Source organism: Neophocaena asiaeorientalis, unplaced genomic scaffold (assembly GCF_003031525.2).
Source record: "Neophocaena asiaeorientalis asiaeorientalis breed wild unplaced genomic scaffold, Neophocaena_asiaeorientalis_V1.1 scaffold264, whole genome shotgun sequence".
NCBI classification, from domain to species: Eukaryota; Metazoa; Chordata; class Mammalia; order Artiodactyla; family Phocoenidae; genus Neophocaena; species Neophocaena asiaeorientalis.
This window is the reverse complement of record NW_020185332.1, coordinates 2,747,713-2,766,671: the sequence shown is the minus strand read 5'-3', so window position 1 is coordinate 2,766,671 and position 18,959 is coordinate 2,747,713. Positions and strand designations below refer to the sequence as shown.

The 18,959-nt window shown below is 48.5% G+C and overlaps 2 protein-coding genes across 7 annotated transcripts in view; both read right to left on the bottom strand.

Annotated features, from left to right (window-relative positions):
* Nucleotides 1-21: 21 nt before the first annotated feature.
* On the bottom strand, nucleotides 22-6,628 carry PPIB (peptidylprolyl isomerase B). 2 transcript variants are annotated; one of them, XM_024735274.1, is made up of 5 exons: nucleotides 6,429-6,628; nucleotides 5,592-5,705; nucleotides 4,571-4,664; nucleotides 1,099-1,283; nucleotides 22-353 (listed from the first exon to the last, which is right to left on the bottom strand). In XM_024735274.1, the coding sequence occupies exons 1-5, from the start codon at nucleotides 6,561-6,563 to the stop codon at nucleotides 231-233; spliced, it is 651 nt and encodes a 216-aa protein (XP_024591042.1). In that variant the 5' UTR covers nucleotides 6,564-6,628; the 3' UTR covers nucleotides 22-230. The 2 variants fall into 2 exon arrangements, with proteins under 2 accessions (XP_024591042.1, XP_024591043.1); XM_024735275.1 differs by having other exon boundaries at nucleotides 6,534-6,622.
* Nucleotides 6,629-9,318: 2,690 nt separating this feature from the next.
* CSNK1G1 (casein kinase 1 gamma 1) overlaps nucleotides 9,319-18,959 on the bottom strand; it is a 147,246-nt gene continuing 137,605 nt past the window's right edge. For 4 of the 5 annotated variants that reach the window (XM_024735178.1, XM_024735182.1, XM_024735180.1 and 1 more), the window contains one exon: nucleotides 9,319-15,321. In XM_024735178.1, coding sequence (XP_024590946.1) covers nucleotides 15,267-15,321 — 55 coding nt within the window. In that variant the 3' untranslated portion in view covers nucleotides 9,319-15,266. The remainder of the gene's footprint in view (nucleotides 15,322-18,959) is intronic. The other variant, XR_003001828.1, reaches the window with a different exon arrangement.

Below are 18,959 nucleotides of genomic sequence, written 5' to 3'. Positions count from 1 at the left end.
AGAACCCAGCCCATACGCAGATTATAAAAAAACCTTTTTTTAATCGGTGTTTGTTGGTAGGAGTTTGTTAACGAAATTGGGCCCGCAGAATGTGGGGGGAGGGGTCCGCTCCGTCAGATGCCAGCACTACGGCCAGTGCAGCATGGAGCCCTGTGGCGGGCTGTCTTCACCCCCAGGAGGGCAACAGGGCCACACAGACAGTCGCTCAAAGGGAAGAGGTCCCTGGGGCCCTACTCCTTGGCGATGGCAAAGGGCTTCTCCACTTCGATCTTGCCACAGTCTGCGATCGTCACGTCCTTCAGAGGCCTGTCCCGACCGTCTGTCTTGGTGCTCTCCACCTTACGCACTACATCCTGGGGAGGAAGGCAGAGTGTCAGGCGGTCTGCTGGTCGAGGGAGACAGGCCCCAGCGTGTGGCCGCGAGGGCTGAAACCTGCACGTGATGAACAGTATACAAACCACGAGGCACCAAAATCCTAAGGGCATCGTGGCCGGGCGCCAGCCCAGGGCAAGAAGAACCCAGATTTGACAACAGGAGGATGCAGTAGTTTCGATCCTCTGAAGTATGACCCAGGCTGGGCTAGGGGTGAGGAGGGGGGCGGCTGGGGAGAGGGTGCCAAGAGGCTTCTCTGGGACAGCGTGTTCGGCTGGGCCCTGTACAACCGACGGTGGTGCCAGGACATGCCTGACTGAATACGGGATGGAGGGTCCTCAACTGTGCAGCCTCACCGAGACCTCCTGGCCGGCCTCTGCCTGGGGCCTGGAGGGATTTAGAACTTGGAGGCAGGACTTCCCTGGCGGCCCAGTGGTTAAGACTCTGGGCTTCCACGGCAGGAGGCACGGGTTCGATCCCTAGTCGGGGAACTAAGATCCCGCACGCTAGACGGCATGACCAAAAAAAAAACAAAAACAACTCGGGGGCATAGAGAGAGAGGCTGTTTAGTCTCAATTCCCCCCAGGTTTGTAGAAATAAACACTGGTCAGAATCTGTACATTCCCTTCTGGGAAAGGGATAAAATATATGGATCCCCTGCCCTGGGGTCTGTGTCAGATCCCTGGTCAGGGTTGCCTACAGTTAGTCCCTCCCCCACAAACTCACCATGCCCTCTAGAACTTTGCCGAACACTACATGCTTGCCATCTAACCAGGCTGTCTTGACCGTCGTGATGAAGAACTGGGAGCCGTTGGTGTCTTTGCCTGCGTTGGCCATGCTTACCCAGCCAGGGCCATAGTGTTTCAGCTTGAAGTTCTCATCAGGGAAGCGTTCACCATAGATGCTCTTCCCTGGGAAGAAAGAGTAGGTCAGGGGAGCTGGGGGAGCCCCAACGAAGCAGATCTTCGGGGCGAGGATTCCAGAGGCTGAACCTGTCCCCCGTGCCAGGCCAGGCTCCAGTGGAGTACAAGGACGCACAAGCGGTTCCCTTCCTACCCTCTGGCCCTGGAGCCAAACCATACTGACAGCCCAAGTGGGACATGAGGCCAGGGTGATTTAGTGAATAGCTCACACAATGATTACTCTGAGAATATAGCTTTACGACTTTCAAATAAGGCACATATTAAAAACTACCTTGGCTGTGGCCTGAGAGGCCTGCCATGGGGACTTACTTTAGTGGAGGGAGGTGCTGTGCAGGATGCAGGGCAGGTAAGAACCCTCCAGAAAAGGAGGACTAGGGCTTCCCTGGTGGCGCAGTGGTTGAGAGTCCGCCTGCCGATGCAGGGGACACGGGTTCGTGCCCTGGTCCGGGAAGATCCCACATGCCGCGGAGCGGCTGGGCCCGTGAGCCATGGCCGCTGAGCCTGCGCGTCCGGAGCCTGTGCTCCGCAACGGGAGAGAGCGCGACAGTGAGAGGCCCGCGTACCGCAAAAAAAAAAAAAGGAGGACTGCTGTGGCTGACCAGCTTTTCTTCCTAAGAGCCCAAAAGATACTGAGGACACTCCAAAGCAGGAGGAGAGATGAGTGGGGAGGGGCAGGGAGAAGCAAAAGAGAGGGGTCGCCATTTCAGTTCTGGAAAGTCAAGAGCCTCTTATCAACGCGTGAACCAAAATAAAAGGTGGCTCTGAGTGTGTTTACTGTGTCTGTCTGTGGAGGGTCTGGGGCCAGCATACAAGATAGTGGAGCCGAGAGGATCTCTACCCCATTCCAGAGATCCTAACCTAAGTTCCCAAGGCTGGTTCCAGGAGAAATACTACACCCTTCTTTGTCCCTATCCTCTCCTAGAGATTCACACTGTGCACTAGAGGCCCCAAGAAACCCAGCAACAAAGAAGTAATTTTCATTTTGTTTTACCCAACACCTTTCAAACTTATTTGCGTACAAAACCTTTTTCCTCTTCAATACACGTATTTTCATCTTGTGGTTCCCACAGAGTGGAACCAGGTTGGGAAGCTGTCCTAGACTGATGCTGAGGAGGTATTTCTGATTGTACAGTAAGTGGGAAGTTTGAAAATCACCTGGCCAGGAAGGACTCAACCAGACAGGAGATTGGGGAGCCTCTTTACATCAGTTTTATATTACTTGTTCTACTTCACCAAGAGATCACGGCGCTGTGACTTGGGGTGTTTTCTAACAGCATGACAAGGAAGACTTGTTCCCCCTTCCTATCAGAGAGAATAGTTTTGGAGGGGAGTAGTGGGACCAAATAAAGCAATTTTTATTTGTAATGTGAAATGCGAAAATAAAACTGTCAACTCTTTTAGTTTTTTTTTTAAAAAGAGGATTCCCATGTGAGAATCCTCTTTGTACATCTCAGTGAACTGCAGGACTTCAACTACTGCTGCTATCCAGAAAATCCCAAGTCTATATCCTTAGCTCCAATCACTACCAAGATATAAGGAGTCCAAAACTTAAATGGATAGTGAAGGTTTTAAACTCAACATACTTTGTCATCTTTCTCTCCAGACTTCAGTTATTCTTTCGACATTTGTTTCCTCCGCACGTTGTCAATGTTGTCCTCACCCCCATCACGGATTCATCCTTTTCTCCCATTCCTGCTACCCCCGCTGCAATCATGGCTAATGCTCAGAGTGGGACCAGTGTGCCAGAGGGCTGGTGCAAGCATGTGAAACAAAAAACCCACCCTGTAAGGCAGGAGCTAAGAGCTCCATTTCAAAGATGAAGAAACCGAGGTACAGAGGTTAAAGGCACCCCAGCTGGGAAGTAGCAGAGCTGGAATTCAAACCAAGATCAAGGTGGTCTGGCTCTCGAATCTCTGCTCTTACCCACTAGGTATCCTCCCTGGGTTCAGGCCCACATCGCCCAACGCAGGGGCAGCTGCACCAACACCCCTGCCAGTCTGCTTCTCCTGTGTCCATGTCCTGAATCTGCCACATTATCATCCCTCAAACTCCTTTGCGATCAGGCCTTGCTCCCATTCAAGTCTTCAGCGGATCCTCACTCCGTGGAGGACAAAGCCCTGGGTCCCTGGCCTGGCCGCGGCCCGCCACTCTGGGTTCCCGGTGGGAGCTTCACTTCCATCCTCCTGACCCCACCTTTGGCCAAGTTCCTGCCGCAGACCAGACCTGAGCTCACGCCTTAACCCTGCCTCTTCCCTGCCCATGCAAATTCTCCGCAGCCAGATCTGTCCCCGCTCAAATCTGTCCTCACGTTTACGAGGCCATTTCCTGATCACCTTGGCGCAAAGTGAGTCCTTTACTCGTCAGCACTTTGACGACAGCTGACTTTACTTACCACTCGCTGGGCACTATGCACTCAACATCTCACCTCACCCTCCCAGCACCCACAACTCTTACCACTTACTCTACAGAAGAGGAAACTGAGGTTCAGAGGACTCACTTGCCTGAGGTCACAAAGTAAGAAGGTGGCAGACACCCAACTGTGTGTGACTCCATGACTACAGTGCTTTTGTATCACGCCTGCTTTGTCTTTGTCGTCCAGCTAGCTATGACTTACATCTTGTATTATGTCACTTTCATAGTGTTTTCTCCTCGTTCTTCCCACCTCGACGATAAACCACTTGAGGACAGAGCCTGAGCCCTGAAAGCTGTGTTACAGCCCATTTGTGACTTTTCAGGTACTGGAAGTGAAAGGGAGTTGCCGTCCCACTGGTTTTTGCATCCTCGGCACCCACCACAGAGCCTGGCCCAGTAAATATTGATCGGTGGGGTGAGCTGCAGCTGTGGTCTAAAGGAACAGCAGGCTGTGCACCCAAGTGTGGTGAGACCTGTTGGTTAGTCCAGGCTGTCTGTCTGTCCTACTGTACAAGTAGCGCAGGTGAGACCGCCAGCTCTTGTCAAGTGGTCTCTGGGGGGAGACTGCCAAGGAGAGCAACTTCTCCCACCCTTGCTGGGGCTTCCAAGGCCGCCCACACAAGCTTTGCCTGCCTGACCTAGAATCACCTACAGGTGTTTCACTTTGCTCCCCTCCCCGCAGGGCGTACCGCGAGGCAAGTCACCGAGGCTGTAGGCCTGGATCAGCTGGTCTGCCAGCTGCGTGAGATTCTCTTATGTCCACCTGAAACCCATTCCTCCCTCTCCTTTGTACTGGGTTCCCTGGCCCTCCCACCTTGGCGGCTGCACTGACAGACCCCTCTGCCCAGAGGATTTGAGGTTACCTCCAGTGCCATCTCCCCGGGTAAAGTCTCCACCCTGGATCATGAAGTCCTTGATCACACGATGGAATTTGCTGTCTTTGTAGCCAAATCCTTTCTAGAAAAAGGGATGAGAAGGCGAGAAGGCGGCATGAGGCACCAGGCAGACATTAAATAGGCCCTGCAGGAACCCAGCCCACAACAACAACTGCTCACAGAAGAGAAACCCCTGCCGGCAGATTCATCCTTCAACGTGCCACTGGGTGACCAGTAATCAAAGGCCAGGCCTGGAGCACACAGATCCAGGAAAGGCTATAAGACCGCACATTTCCTCTGCCTTTATACAATTCTACTTCATACATAATGCCTCCACCTTTCCCCTCTCGTTTTTTCCTAATCTAATCATAGGAAGAGAAGAAAACTGACCAAAAAAAAAAAAAAAGTTACCTGCTGACCCAATGGCAAGTTGGAATGCAGACTTCCTTTTTTTTTTTTTTTTTTTGCGGTACGCGGGCCTCTCACTGTTGCGGCCTCTCCCATTGTGGAGCACAGGCTCCGGACGCGCAGGCTCAGCGGCCATGGCTCACGGGCCCAGCTGCTCCGCGGCATGTGGGATCTTCCCGGACCGGGGCACGAACCCGTGTCCCCTGCATCGGCAGGCGGACTCTCAACCATTGCGCCACCAGGGAAGCCCCAGACTTTCTTAAATGGGGCATTCATTTCCTTAAAACCTGGAAAGCTCTGGGCCCCTCACTCTGGTGCAGAGACCACAAACTAGTTTCCTGGATGTTTTCTTTGGTTACTGCAAAGTCTCAAAGATGAAAAATTTTCTCAAAAAAAGAAAAAAAAATTCGAATTCTGGATTTAGTTAAAAAAACTGAGAAGATATGATAATACTGGGTTCCCAGTGCCAGAGGGCACACAGCTGGTACTCCGTGACGGCCACTGCTATGGGTGGGCCACGCTCTGCAGTTCAGTTTCCCGCCAACCCTACTTGCCAACTCCGCTGCCTGTGAGCTTGGCTACCTCCGCTCTAGCCACTTACCTCTCCTGTAGCCAAGGCCACAAAATTATCCACTGTTTTTGGAACCGTTTTTCCAAAGAGACCGATGACCACCCGGCCTATATCTTCATCTCCAATTCGCAAGTCAAAGTACACCTGAGGAAAAAGACAATTTCAAACTTAGCCTCTTAAAAGGGTCCTTCCTAGGGAACCGAGGGCCCAAGAAGCTACCCGGAGGATGCGAGAAAACAGACCCATATTTTAAGAGCAGTTTCTGAATCTGATTTTGGTGGCGACAAAAACCCCATGAGAATCTAATGAAAGCTCCATTTGTTTACACTCTCCTTAGACTACAGTAACAACCTTTGCTCTAAATAAATAATGGGCCCAGATTCTAAAACTTAACATCAAAACACCACAAAGATGGGAGCCTAAGCACACCACTCAGGTGTAAACTATTACATTGCTGTGCTTTGTAACTGAAGTGGCTAAAATCTGGCCTACGTAGAGAAAAGACTGGCAATCTGGCAGGCGTGATCTTTCACCGTTTCCTCAGCACTGTGGGGTATCTGCAAATAGGCGGCTCTGAGTCTGCAATGCCGGCCCCAGCTGGGCATCCTGGGCGCCAACGCCTGGGTCAGGGCTGGGCTCTCGGGGAGGGTCCGGGTCATTCTCCAGTCTGAATGGGGGAGGACGGCCCAGGCGCCAAGAGGCCACGACAGGGAAACTAGGGAGGGGCAGAGTCAAGGCCGAGGACGCCCAGGCCCGAGCTCTGGGACCCGAAATGCCTCGGACATGTGTAACCAGAGGCGCCAAGGCCGGAACCCAGGCGGCGGAGGGCAGGCCTCGCCAGGCAGGTCTGGAGACGGGAGGCTGGACCTTAACAGTGACTTTGGGCCCCTTCTTCTTCTCATCTGCAGCAGAAGGTCCAGGCAACAGCAGGAAGAGGACGGAGCCCACGATGAGGGCGGCGACGAAGAGCACCTTCATGTTTCGCTCCGAGAGGCGCAGCATCCACCGGGAGAAGCTAGCGCGGGCCGGGCTGCAGAGGCTGGAGGAGGGTAGGGGCGCGGCGACGTGGGCCCGGCTCCTCCACCGAGCGCAGCCGGGGGGAACCGGGGCTCCTGCAGGCCTCCTAGCGGGAGGCAGGCCCCATTTCCCCCTCTGGTTGGGCGCCAGATGGTAGGTCCCCCTGGGGGGGCGGAGCCCGGCTCGCTGACTGGGCGGGCGGAGACGCGGGCTCGTGGGTGGCTGCCACGTTACTGTGGCCTCATTGGCTTTACAGCTCGTCGACGCCCACTAACAGGAAGGGGATGAGCGGAAGGCGACGCCCTCTCCAAGAGCCCCGGATTGGGCTTCTGAAGAGGCCAGCAGCCCAAGCGGAGAGACCCCATGGCCCGCCGCGCCTTTGTGGGGTTGGAAGTCGTTTGGCAGGTGGTGACCGAGGCTTTAGGTTAGGAAGTCTGTGGATGGGGCAGAAGACACTGGTCGTTGTCCGTATTGGGCCAGTCAAGGGTTAGTCACACCGAATTGGGTTTAAATGTGTAGCCTCCAAAAACTCAGGGCACGTTTATGCCTACCCAGAGTATATAACCTTATACAGCTCCGTCTGTCTTGCAAAACTTGCTTCAAAACCCACCTCCTCTTGACTTAATCCCTGTCACTGTCCTACCTTTTTTCTCTCCCTTCTCTAATCTTACTGTGCTTACTGCTGTATGAGTCAACGCACACTGTTGTATACTCTGGTTCTTAACTTCCTTTTTTTACCTGTTTTCCCAAGCAACTACATTTTAAAATTTTTATTTTTTTGGTGAGAAACGGACTGTTGCTCTTACTTTGTATACAGCTCCCCCAACTGCTTCAGGGCTAAGTGCTCAACAAATGCTGGATGGAACAGCCGTCACGTTGGCACTGAGGTGGGAAATAATATCTGCAAGGGTCTGAGGTTGAGTCCCTCTTTTCTAGAAACCTCCCGGAAGGTCAGGAGTAGTCGTCAAATGCGCCCCCAGCAGTATTTCAGGGCTCCGAAGACGCTTGTTCCCAACAGTCCGCAACATATATACTTAAGTACTGCAAGTCTAGCACACACGTACACCCAAAATTGCCACTGACATCTTTCTAAAGCTCGGAACCATGACATTATTAAATGTCTTTAATTTTCAAAGATTAACTTTACAGAAATTCCTGGTCTTCACAGCCCAGATTGTAGGTAGACCTGGCTCCATTTCTATAGTCGAACTTGGCAATTTGGTCTCTATATAAGGTGCCGACCTGAGTTTGAGGTTATGCATGGCCACTGACATTACCTTGTCCTTCCTTACACTGAGGTCACCGCAGAGCTTCAAAAGACAGTTCTCTCAAATAAATGCAAATAACATTTGCTGTTTCTAATTCTCACACCTCAATCCAGACCACCTCTCAATGAGGTCGAGGTTCTTCTACGTAAAACTGTTGGGCTGAGAAAGATGATCTTTCAACCCCCTCTTCCTCTCCTCCTTCATTTTTTGGGTCTCTTAAGCCTCTTTCCCCACTCACTGGTCTCACATTGCCCACACTGAGAAAATTGTTTACCAAGCTATGTTTTCAAAGTAGCCTTCTCCACATGAGGAACTAATTAATGCTAAAACAGCATTAATGAAAAAAAATAAGCTTGACGGATACAGTGTTCTCAATATGAAGTTTTTCTCTCATGATGATTTTTTAAAAAAATATTTGGCTGCACCGGGTATTAGTTGCAGCATGCAGGATCTTCAGTTATGGCATGCAAACTCTTAGTTGCAGTATGTGGGATCTAGTTCCCTGACCAGGGATCGAACCCAAGACCCCTGCATTGGGAGCACAGAGTCTTAGCCACTGGATCACCAGGGAAGTCCCTCTCATGCTGATCTTAAACGTGTTTTTTACTAGTGAAAGAAGAAATCGTTAAGTAGCAATTGAGTAGTAACAGAAAAAACTGGAACCAATGATGGCCAGACTGGCAGTTGTTTTGTGCCATATATGCACATCATAGTTATACCTTCTGTCTGTATAGATGTTCTTCATCAGTAGAGCAGAATTACAAAGCTGCCATTTCATAGTTGTTCCAGAGCAGATCCTAACTTCCTGGTGTTCTAGCACCTAAGAACCACAGGGATACAGGAATTAGTATGTGTGATGAATGTCCAAATTCTACCAGAAATATTTAGTTATTTTATTAATTTTATTTTTGGCTGTGTTGGGTCTTTGTTGCTGCACGCAGGCTTTCTCTGTTTGCGGCGAGCAGGGGCTACTCTTTGTTGCAGTGCGGGGACTTCTTGTTGTGGTGGCTTTTCTTGTTGCGGAGCACGGGCTCTAGATGCACGGGCTTCAGTAGTTGTGGCTTGCAGGCTCTAGAGCGCAGGCTCAGCAGTTGTGGCGCACAGGCTCAGCTGCTCCGCGGCATGTGGGATCTTCTCAGACCAGTGCTCGAACCCCTGTCCCCTGCACTGGCAGGCAGATTCTTAACCACTGCGCCACCAGGGAAGCCCCAGAAATATTTAAAGTGAGCTGCTTATAAATTTTGGAGATTAATCCTTTGTCAGTTGCTTCATTTGCAAATATTTTCTCCCATTCTGAGGGTCCCACAGGAGAGGTCAATGTTCAACCCAAAAGAATGACGCAAGAATGCCCAAGTATCAGGCATTATTTTCATACCTGGAGCCTTGTTACTAAGAGTCCTAGACGGATTCTCCGTTACAAATGAACCAGGAGAGCTTAAAAGCAGACAAACCAACCAACCAAACAAGCAAAATTAGCCAAGAAAGGTAAGACATTTTATTGTACATACAAAAAGGGTGCAAACTGAGTCCTTTCCTCCCCAGATTGGAGAAGAGGTATACTTAAAGATCACATTTGTGTTTTCCATGGTGCCCTAGGAAATGGGCTACTCTGAGATAATATCAAGACCCATTTCCATTTACTCCAAAGAAGGCTTCTTCCTCTGCAGAGGAGTTTCTACTTAATGGTGTACAAATCTCTCTCCTGGAGGAACCGTTTCAAATACACTTGAAATTGACATTCATGTTTAAAAATACTACAAGTTTCATTTTCACAGCTGAGCTTTGCAGACCAGTGCCAGGGTTTATGAAACAAAACTACGTATCTAAAATAAAAGGTTAAAAAGGCATTTAACAATAATCAGACACATCCACGCATCGATTAAAACTGATTTCCACAGCTGATTTATACATTATCTAGTCTTAAAAAATTGCAGTCAACATCCCAACATCTTTTAAAAAGTACAATGGGCAAAGATTAAAGAAACAGACAAAATAATAATATAATAAATTAGAGCATGTAATACATCCAATGGGAATTGATGAATGAACATTATTTTCCATTGGGGAGGGCTTATAATATTTTTGGTTTCATCTTTTTTTCTGCTGTTTACTCTTCTGCTTGATAAATGGGGCTCATTCCCAGAGCCAGCTTGCTGCCACACCAATTTGAGAAACTCGTTTGTTTCTTGTTTACTTCTGAGAATATTCAGGAACACGTGGTCCCAGCAACCTGGGCTGTGAGGTTTTTTTTCTTCAGGTGGGCTGTGAGTCTTTATGGAAGTGAAATGCATACAGATGAGTGCTGGCACACACGTGCACACACAGACACACACACATACACGCATACAGATGCAACCACACACACCCATCTGTAGATACAGTCCCCCGTAACCCCCGGCCAAAGAAATGGCTCATCTTCCTGAGACATTCCTAACAGATTAATAAGCCTCTTAAAAAAGCTTTCGGTGTAAGGGCTGGCCTGGGATTTGGTCTGGAGCTCAAAAAGAGGAACACTGAAAATGTCTCACCTGCTCTGAAAGAGGGGATTTGCGGGGACGGGGCAATCAGGATAGCTGTCCTCTTGTGTGTGTTACTGGGACGACTGCACTGCATCCCCATTTCTTACCATGGATAACCCTCTGCTTTGAAGGTGGTGATGGCACTGGAAAGATGATTGTGAGAAGTAAAAAAAGAAAAGCAACAAAATAAATTCTGTCCACAGAACTGAGGTTTCTTTATAACACTGAGTTTGGTAATCAAACTAGAAATATATGGAGTACACATTCACTTTTTCCTTTGTAATACAAGCTGAGCTACAAACTCTGGAGTGGACTTCCTGGTCGCTTTTTGAGGAAATACGTCAACTACTACTGTCTATATCCAGGGAACCTACTTACTATTCTGAATACAATGGAGAAACCTATTCTTTTGCACTCAGTCAGCTGCAAAAGGAATTAGGAAAAACATTTTTAAGACTGCTTAATTGATCAAAGACTTCCAAGATTCCTTATTTGTGGCTAAAACACTGCTTAAACCCTCAGAAGAGCCATGGTTTCCTCTTTTTCTTATTCAGAAACACAATCACTCCCCTCCCCCATCAAAAACAAACAAACACCCAAGAAAACCAAACCACAGGCATCCCATTTTGATTCCTACCAACGCATCATGGGGAAGACTCTGGCCATCCACCTCTAGAGGGACCTTCCTGGAGCCCTGAAGTTGGCAAAAGCAAGAACCCCAGAGACAAGTACCTGCTGCTCAGGCCAATCCAGATGGGGTGCCAAGTTATCCTGGCTCCCTAAGGGTTTCTGGAATTCACCTGCCCACCTTGGGGCAATGGTGGATTGGTGGCAGTGGCCTGACAAAGGCAGTGTTGGCTGTATGACAATGCAAGCTCCCGATCTGAGAAATTCTAGCCCTAACACGGCTCTGACGCTGGAGACAACGTTGTCAGGGCAACTCCCTGGGAACGAAAACTAGTTTAAATATGAAAATGGAAGAGGTGACTGCGACACACGAGGCATGCAGACTTGGGAGAGATGCATCAGAAGAAAGATCAAGTTCCTTAGAGGAGATCCTTTCTAGGCTGCCGTGGAAGTACTTATTTTTGAAAAATGCAGGCCATGCTGCTCACTGGAGGGGGAGCAAGCTGTCTCTTTTGCATAAAAAAAAGTTAAGGCTATGATCTTTAGTAACCACTCTGACATAACCTTACCCTCACTCATTTCTGACAACAGAAGTGGTTACTAACACTGAGAACCAACACTGAATATGTACTCCCAAGGTACATTTCCAGTGAACCAGGTTGGAAGGTACTCTAGAGGCAATGGACACCTCTTCTGGCTAATGTCAGGGGCTGTCTCTACAAACTTGGAGTTCACTGAGAATGAAGAGGCAATCAACACTTCTACTGGAAAACTCAGGATCCTGCTGTCTTCCGTGGCCCTATATCCCAAAATAAAGTGGGGCTTTAATTGGAGGCCAACCTCATCACCTGACTTTGTACCTTCCTAGACCGTTTCCTCCTAGACAAAGCCAAAATGGCCAGAGTATGTTAATTAAGGCAGACATGAAAGCATGCTGCTGCTGGCACACTCTGCACATCCTTGCAGAGCAGTCTGGAGTGAAATCACTGGGAAACGCCAAGGGCTGCACAGCAAGTAATCAACCCTTACCGCACAGACACAGCCATGCTCTCGTCACAAGGGAAGGATCCCTGACGTCTTGGTGGATTCCTGGCCTGCTTGCTTCAATCTGCTCAGGATGCAATGCCTGAAGGACTGCAGGACTTGGGAGAACCCCTAATGTGGTTAGTGCTTAACGCTAACCCAGCAACTGCATCAATCCTGAAGAAAAAGATCCCTAGGTATCATGGTTATGGAGTGAAGGAAGCTCAAAGACTACAGAGCAAGTGGATTTGGGTGGGCGGTAGGTGGAGGGAGTGCCCAACCCCGAGGCCCTGGCTGAGGAATATAGCTACTCGACGACAGCAACGGGGCTGAGGAGGGAGGCCTGATGGGATGTGCTGATGGGGATGAAACTGATGGCCAAATTACTCCTTAGGTATCCTTCTTAAAAAGAAAAAAAATTTTTTTTTCTTTTTTCTTTTTTAAAGGAAGATCACAGTAGACTCTCTCGGGGGTCTGGAACCACCCTGGAGTACCAATGGCCCTGGGAAGGTCACCATTACTGTGCATGTCAGAAGGACTTGGGCTCTTCACCTTTGTTATGAAAAATCAAATATCTAGTAAGAGATCTGAGGGGGGGCAGAGAGTGAGAAGAGTGCATTAGGAAGAACCCCACAACTGCTCGTTAAATCCCACAATAGCGAGCCTTTAAAACAAAGTTAAGACCCTGAAAAAGTCACAAACCCAGCTGCAAGAGGGCTTGCCCTGCAGCCAAGCTGGTAACTGCCTTTGCTTTTTTGTGGAAGTGGGGAGGCACTTAGTGGAGTAAGGGGTGCCAGGGATGCTCCGGACTTTGCCACCATTTCCTCTTGCCCTCCCATGAGAAGCAAGGCTTTTTCTACACAGGGATGTGGAGGTTAAAGATTCTATACGGGAAATTAGAGTTACCCAAATTGAGAAGAGTTACCCAAATGCCAACTGAGAAACTATGTAAGTTTCAGTGACAGTGCCTTAGCTAATGTCAAGGAAGCAAACCCCAATATTCAAAATTCTTGTGGGGAAGCGGTGTGACCCTGAATCTCCCAGCCATTCTGTTAATAGGAAATTTTCTTTTAAAGAAATGAATGATTACAATCTTTATATAAGCTAGGCAAATTTGAAGCCAGTGCAGTGATATTTCCTAGCCAAGGACCAGTGGAACACAGGTGAAGCCCAGTAACTCTGATCCACGCTACCGCTGCTATCTCTGCTCCAAGTAAGACACATCAGGGGACTTGTCAGAAAATACCAACTACCAGAAAGTTATGTCTGCATCCTCCAGTCCAAAAGACAGCCCTACATCTCAAGCCAGAGGCAATGATTTCCGTGTTCCCAAAACCCCCAGACTAAGTCACCAGCCACTGTCCTCCATGGTTAGCTCTCTCTACCCCCAGATACAAGACCTCGTTCTCTGATGTAAATAATCCTTTCTCCTCGATCACATCTGGAATGAGAAGTCACTGTTTGGATAAGTCGCTCATCTCAAATGAAAATCAAGCACAAGAAGTTCTATTAACTCCATACGTTGGCGACTTTTCAAGCATTGAATGAGGAACCAAGACCCTCCATGGCAGCATGTCTGGACATGGAGAGTGTACCGGGGAGAACAGGCTCTAGATGCGTGGCCATCTCATCTAGAAGGAGTCTAAGTCCAAGTGAGAGGATAATTTCACACCTTTCATTTCAGTCTCCTTTCCCCAGGAATTTCCCAGCACTAACCAGTCTCGCCCTCCTGTTCACTATAGCCCCATACACTGAGGCCTAAGCCTGCGGCTATGGACCTGCTGGAAGAAGATTTGCAGGTTCTTGGTTTCTGATAAGGCAGGCCAGCCCAAATGCTGTAACTCAGCTATTGGGGCAAACAGTACAGACCAATTTTATTTCCTGGCCCTATGATGAGCCAAATCCTGAGGTTCCTCTGGCAGTTGGAAGGCAGGATCACTTTCCTCCTTCTTGTCCACTAGTGGCAATACAGTGGTGGCTGTTTCATCACTAATTTTGTCCCCCAAGTCACTAAGGAAGTCACATGGCTATCTAGTTGGAAGTCCCTGGCAGTGGAGGAAACAGATATTTCAGATTTTTGTTGTTAAGCATCTCCTTCTCTGGGATGAACTGTCTCCTGTCACAGTCTGGCTTGGCTGGCTCATCCCATGTGCTGGAGAGCTAGGATGTCCAAACTGCAGGCTGATGAGGTCAAGAGGCTCTGCTAGGGACATTCTTCAGCAGCTGAGAAGACGAATGAAAATTCAAGTATGTTTCCTTGCCAACCTGAGAGTTCACTCAGAATGACACAGAGTTTGGCTTCTTCTCTTCTGGGTGCTGCAGACCCAACTCTTTCCATTGAGAATGTCCTCTGGACCCATGTTCTCTCTGAATGGCTTGGCTGGCCCCATCCCCCTCAAAACAGAAAAAAAAAGTAAAACTCCCAATATAACCAGACACAATATGCATCTGCCATGTTTTTTTGTTTTAAAAAAAAAAAACTAAAAGTGCAATAAAGTCAGGTTTTTTTTGTCCTTTGCTCAGAACAATTTGCAATGTTCTACTACTGTCTGGAGAACAGAGTCTGCTTGTCAAGAAAGCTAAGAACGCCAACACACAGGGACAGTAGACTGCAGATTTCTCACAGCTTGTGTCCTACAGTGTAACTTCACAAGAGGGAAGGAGGGAGTAACCTGCACCCCGTGGCCAGCTCGGGATGGAGGCTGCACAGGCACAGAGGAAGAGGGAGCCATACTGCCAGACACCCCTGGTGGTCGGAGAAGGTTCTTCTCCAGCCTTGGCCTGCATCTCCCTCCTACCTTCTTGGCCGCACCCCCAGCCCCTCAAGCTCCTTCAGCAGACAAAGCCTTCAGCTCATTAGCTTTTAGGCTGGAGAGGGTTGAGGGTGGGGCAAGAACCAGGAGCAAGTAAACTAAAGGGAGGGGAGAGAATAGTAGTCCTTGAGTTTTTGTGAATGACACCTTCACTGTAAACAATAGGAAGGAGAGTCAACCAGGCAGCCCCAAGGGTAAGCAGTGGAGGACCAGTGGCTCTGGGACCTGCTCAGAGCCTCAGGCAGGTAGGGGCGGCCACTGACCCACTGGGCCCTGGCTGCCCGCACTGGCTCCTTCTGGGGGCATCTGTTTTTCTTCTTTTTGGTTTGGATCTCCACCCTCCCCCACAGAGGAGTCCCTTCCAATGAGAAATGGCAGGAGCTGCGGGTGCAATCGAGTCAGAGTCCCCAGGGCCTGAGGACTCCTGGGAGGCACGGGTCACTTGTGGCGCTGAGCAGTCTTCTTCCTTTTCCTCTTAAAGAAGCAGCAGCACCTGGAGCACAAGGAAGACCACAAGTCAGTGTGGGAGGCCCGCAGCTGCCAACAGATTTCTGCCTGCCTCTGCTTATTGCAGGGGTGGAACTTCCCCCTGGCACCCACCCACAGGGTCGCCCGCCATCTACAGTGCACATACTGGAGGCAGTGGGCAGTGTCTGCCAGGAAAGCCAAAGGAGAGAGCTGCTTTATTCCAAACCTAATCGTCAAAGTGCTGCAGGCTAGGCAGCAGGGCGGAAGCAGGCATTTTTGGAAGAAGGATGAAGAAGGCTTATTTCTCAGTCTAACACCCCAACCTGAAAGTCTCATCCTCCTTTATACTGAACCAAGGCTGGGGGTCCTCAGGGCTGCATGAGAAGAGGAGCCTGCACTGTGTGCCCCTTCATACAGAGGGCAAAATTATTTAATGCAACTTCGGAGGTCAGTGGGTATGGAGGCTAAACTAAGGCAAACAAATGCCAAGAAAAGTATGATGTTTGGAACCCTAGGAGGCTCTCACATGCTACCAATGAAAGGATTAAGGATTCTCTCTAATCTCATCCCCGCCCCCAGCCAGCTAGCTCCCTGGCGTAGGCAGGAGAAGCCCTGACCCTGATTGTGTGAGCCAGGATCTTTTAACTGAAATCAGCATAGCCCACTCTTCATTTGGAGAGGATCAATGCCACAGGTGATCGCCAGGAAGCATCGGGTTGCAGGGTCCTCCTCGACTTAAGCTTCCCGAGGCTGCTGCTGTGCCAGACTGGGTTCAAGGACTGACCCTGCTTAGGGTGGGGCTGAGGCCTGGTGCCTTCAACAGCCACAGCTCTGCCACAGCCTTTAGCTCGGGTACCTGCTCTGTACTGCTGTCTTTGGAGCAGGAAGCCCCTCTTGCTCAGGCAGCGACTATTCCAGAAGGGGGTGATGAGGGCTGTGGCATGGCTGGTGCAAAAGGTATGTCCTTTCCAGGAAGCTGACACATGGGAAATGGGAATGTGAGGGGCAGAAAGTGGTGGATGAGTCAAAGATGCCATGTGATGGAGGGGAGTAAACTGGAAGTGTCACTCAGACTTGCTGGATCCTTGAAACGAAAGCTTTTCTCAGAAACTATCTTTGGGTCTTTTGCCTAATCCTTCTGGGTTTAATGTCAAAAATATTCATACAGAAATAAAGAGCTGTTGCTTACTTCCGCATACCCCTAAGTCCTCCACTGTAGCTAAGATTCCCCCCTTTTTTAGTCAGACCCTTTTGTATTCCCACACCCCATGGACTAGTTATCAAAAATTTGGAGAAAGTGTCTTCTTAGAATGCAGAAATAGATGTTTACACAGACAAAATGATGGGCTTTAACCATAACTGAATGAATTAAACATGGAGATGTTGGAAATAGGAGCTTCTTAAGAGAGTCTTAAAAAAGATTTTCTAAGAGTATAATGACATATGTGATGTACTATTAAATGGGTGTCAATATAGTCACTAAACAAAGTGTCCTTTGTACTTAGAGGCTGAATAAATTCTTTTAAGTAAAAATGACCAACACTTTTGATTGTTTTCAGTCCTTAAGGGAATCCCTGGGGAAGGATTTTTAAAAAAGGTCATTTTTTGTACATATGCTTTAGAAACCAGACATTCTTTCAAGCTGAATGTCCAGAAATTATTAAATAAGGTGAATTAAATCTCATGGGAGTACTAGTACTTCAATAGAGCTAGCTACCTGTTCCCTGTTAACCATGATTTTCAGAGGGATCACTAACATTTAAGTCAGTTTTTATTCTTATGCTTTTTGGAGGATGCTAAGATGATGATTTTGTGTTTTTACGTTAAGAACAATCATTAAAAAGTTTGAAATACTGTTTTGGTCCGTTGCAAATGATACAATTTCTCTTTTACCTCTTCCAAGGCAAGTGATAAGAATTAATATCTACTTATAAGCATATCATAACCTGATGTGCAAAGCTGAATTCACCTGACTGGAGGAGAGTGTGATTTAGAGCCTTAATTTTTGCTAGTTACTGTAGTTAAAACTTCAGCAGTAGCAGAAGCTTTTAATAATTCTACCCACGAGGAAACAGGCTCCACAATCAACTCTTTGGTTTCTGTGATGACTACCGGCAACAGGACCTGTGAAACTTGGTCAGACCCCAGACCAAGCCCACTGACTGACTCCATACAGATGTCTTACTCTCAGAAGAGACTGAAGGCAAGTGATGAACTCTTCTTGTGTCTTAGGTTTCCTTCCAGCTGATCCTTTGATTGGCTCTCCCTTCAGCTATTCCTTTACTATGTTTCTCTGCTGTACTTATACATTCTTCCCTTGCTCTAATGCCTTGTTTAAGCCCCACAAGTCTTCCTTAACCATCCCTGTCAACACTGACCTCTCAAGGGACAATACCATAAAAGTGTCCTTTCAAGCATGCATGTCTTATCTCTCCAGGTAGATTGTATCTCAGCTCTTTGGGGAAGGCCTTGAGACCCCCTAGAGTTCCAAGCACAGAGTGGATGAGCACAAAGTAGGCCCTGTATTTGCAGTCAGGATCACGTGACTGACATCTCACAGGAAAAAACAGACCACGATGATGTCAGATTACACAGACACATGTTTGCTAAATAAATAGGCCAAATGTACTCCTTGATACTGTAATACTATAAATTCTATCTCCATAAAACCCAATTGCTATCTTCAATACATCTCTGTCCCTTGGGAAACCCTGTAGGCAACTTGGCTTAGAGAGTTAGGGTACAGAAACCGGTGCCCAACTCAGTTACTGAAGACCAATAGAAACAAGGTAGTCACAGAGGCCAGCAGACTGTTATCACCACACGGAATATCATCCCACACGTGCAGTGTAGGAGATTCTGGCTCCAGACCACAGCAGACCAATCAGCTCACGAGCACCTGGAGCTCACAGGCAATGCCCAGGAAGCGAGGCACGGAGGGCACTGCCTTACAGTGGGAACGTGCCCCACCCAACGTGGAGCCGCCAGGGCTTCCCCTTCAAGACCCGCATGCTGCCCCAAAAGTGCATTCAAGGGACCTTCTCCAGGAGTGGGAGAGAGACTCCAATGTCTCACTAGCCAAGTCGGCCCTTGGCCCACTCTATGCTCTTATAAGAAGAGAAAAGAAAAGGGAAAAAAAAGACAATAAATGAAAAACAAACAAAAAACTCAAAACAACAACAACAACAGCAAAATGTCCATCTCTCCCCCAAGAAGCAGCTCTCTTATTTGGAGATACTCATATTCTACAGATGGAAGAACAAGCTGAACCAAAAAAAAAAGTCACAGATTTTTCCAAAGCTGCTAATTTTAAGGTTAGAGACCGAGCCACAGAATGTGACATTATCTGGCAACAACTGTCCTTGGAGTTGTGAGGAATAATTAGATTCTGATTATACAACTGGTACAGTAATCTGGTCTTCTTACCTCTGTCCCTCTCTGCCTGATAATATCTAGCCGTATTAATTTGAGAAAAAATTCACTCAGCCAAAAATGAAGAGACAATTTTGGATACGGTGGGATATTGTTCTGACAGGAGGAGGCTGCAATGTGGTGGGTTTGGAAGGAAAAAAGGAACAGATTAATTGCTGGGTACAGGCCTGCCCATCCCCACCTTGTGGATCTAGTTCCCCAGTCTGGGTGGGTATGGCACAAGGTGGCATA

Excerpts from the sequence above, each read along its gene's own strand:
- PPIB (XM_024735274.1), bottom strand. The coding sequence starts at position 6,563 with ATGCTGCGCCTCTCGGAGCGAAACATGAAGGTGCTCTTCGTCGCCGCC. Across the intron at positions 4,665-5,591 it reads TGGCCTTGGCTACAGGAGAG|AAAGGATTTGGCTACAAAGA; the intron begins GTAAGTGGCTAG and ends CCCTTTTTCTAG. Across the intron at positions 354-1,098 it reads GCAAAGTTCTAGAGGGCATG|GATGTAGTGCGTAAGGTGGA; the intron begins GTGAGTTTGTGG and ends CTTCCTCCCCAG.